The sequence below is a fragment of the Loa loa genome (assembly GCF_000183805.2).
Source record: "Loa loa unplaced genomic scaffold supercont3.1053, whole genome shotgun sequence".
Lineage (NCBI taxonomy): Eukaryota > Metazoa > Nematoda > Chromadorea > Rhabditida > Onchocercidae > Loa > Loa loa.
In genome coordinates this window covers 1-1,742 of record NW_018109233.1, presented here as the reverse complement: position 1 = coordinate 1,742, position 1,742 = coordinate 1, and the positions used below count along the sequence as shown (strand labels likewise).

At 28.2% G+C, this 1,742-nt stretch overlaps 1 protein-coding gene across 1 annotated transcript; it reads right to left on the bottom strand.

Moving 5' to 3' along the window:
• Positions 1 to 452: 452 nt before the first annotated feature.
• Positions 453 to 617, bottom strand: LOAG_12985 (hypothetical protein; the record flags this gene model as incomplete). The annotated part of the gene is made up of 1 exon (XM_003148496.1): positions 453 to 617. A coding segment is annotated over one exon (165 nt), but the record flags the coding sequence as incomplete, so codon positions are not given.
• Positions 618 to 1,742: the final 1,125 nt, after the last annotated feature.

Below are 1,742 nucleotides of genomic sequence, written 5' to 3'. Positions count from 1 at the left end.
AAAAAAAATTTGCTTTTCATTTTTGAAGTATTTTTTGCAGCATAAAACTACTTTATTATCTTTCAATAAATTTGTTAAACTCTTAATTATGCACTCATATATTTCATTTCAATCGTTACAGTTGTCACAACTGTCACCATCATGTCATTTACCTTTTGTCATCAATTGTCATTATCGTTTGTCATTTATTGCTGTTATGGTATTTAATGTTAAAAAATCGTTTGTAAATTTATTTTCTAAATACTTCTCATAATGATTAAGTTTGGGTAAGAAAAAAAAAGACGATATACCTAAGATTTAATAAAACTTTAGATTGGCAGTTTTGCTTGCATAACAGTTCACGTAGTACGTGAGTTACGTGAGAATTCGAGATATTATTGGCCGCAAAAAAAAAAAGTACCTCTATATAATCCTTAACAGTTAACAGCATCATCTTATTAGTATTACTATCATCATTTGCTAATACTATCATAATTATTACTATTTACATAATCATTGTTATTGTTATTGTCAACAATATCATTATCAGTATTATCAACTTCATCATAATTATTGTTTACATTATCATTGTCATTGTTAACAACATCATTATCACTACTATCAACATCATCAACATTCTTAATTTGTTGCCATTATCATCTCAAATTTCTGAAAATATTTGTTTGAGTAATACATTGCACAGACAAATCTTATCTTCCACGTTCCCACTCTTTACATCTTTCCCTTCCTCTCTTTGTCCCCTTCTTTCCTCTCTTCCTCCCTCCCTCCCTCCCTCTCTCTCTTTCTCTTCCTCTCTCTTTGTGTCCTTTTTTTCCACTAATCTAATCGACTTTGAAGGAAAGAAAAGCAAGCATTCAATGAACAAAATTATTCTCTCATTTTTATCCTCCTTTTCTTTTCGTTGCATCCATTCGTCGCTCCTTCACATTAATAATATGAAATTAAGCGGAACGGGACGGAGTAGAATGGAACGGAGCGGTATGGAACGGAACGGAACGGAATGAAGCGGAAATCTATCGATACTTTTGACAATTTCTTTCATTATATCATGTGATTGATACAGTGTTTTCTACTTTTTTTTTTTCCATTTTCTTCTTTTCTTTCTTACTTAATTACGCATTCATTTACACATATCCTTTACATTTTTAGTTTTATAGGATGTAAAGGTAAAAGTATTTTGTCACGTTTTTACTCCCTTCCTTCCTTCTTTCCTACCTTACTTACTTACTTTTTTACTTACTTATTTACTTACTTACTTATTTACCTATTCCCTTACAACTTTTTCTACGATATATAGTTCAAGATGTAAAATATCTTTGTTGCATAATTCAAATAAGATGAAAAATTTTGGTTATATTCAACCAAAGAATTAAGAAATTATTCAAAAAATGACAAATCATATGAATGAATTCTCGTAGTAAGATCAGATGACAAAAAATGTCATCAGAAATGTCCCATCGTTTCAAAGTGTAACATGATGTCAATTATGAATTTTATCATTCATTTACAAGTAAAATTATAATATACCGTACTTTTTTATCACAACTTTTTTTGAGCCATTTTTTTTCTACCGTATCCCAAACACTATTGCTTGCGTTGAATTTTTTGAAAGAAAAAAAAAAAAGAGGAAAAGTGTTTACTTTAAAAACATATTATTTGTTTATTTAATCTACGAAATTATATCATTTTATTTTTATTTTTATTTTTTTCAAATATTTTAATTGTAAAGTTATTTGACTAAA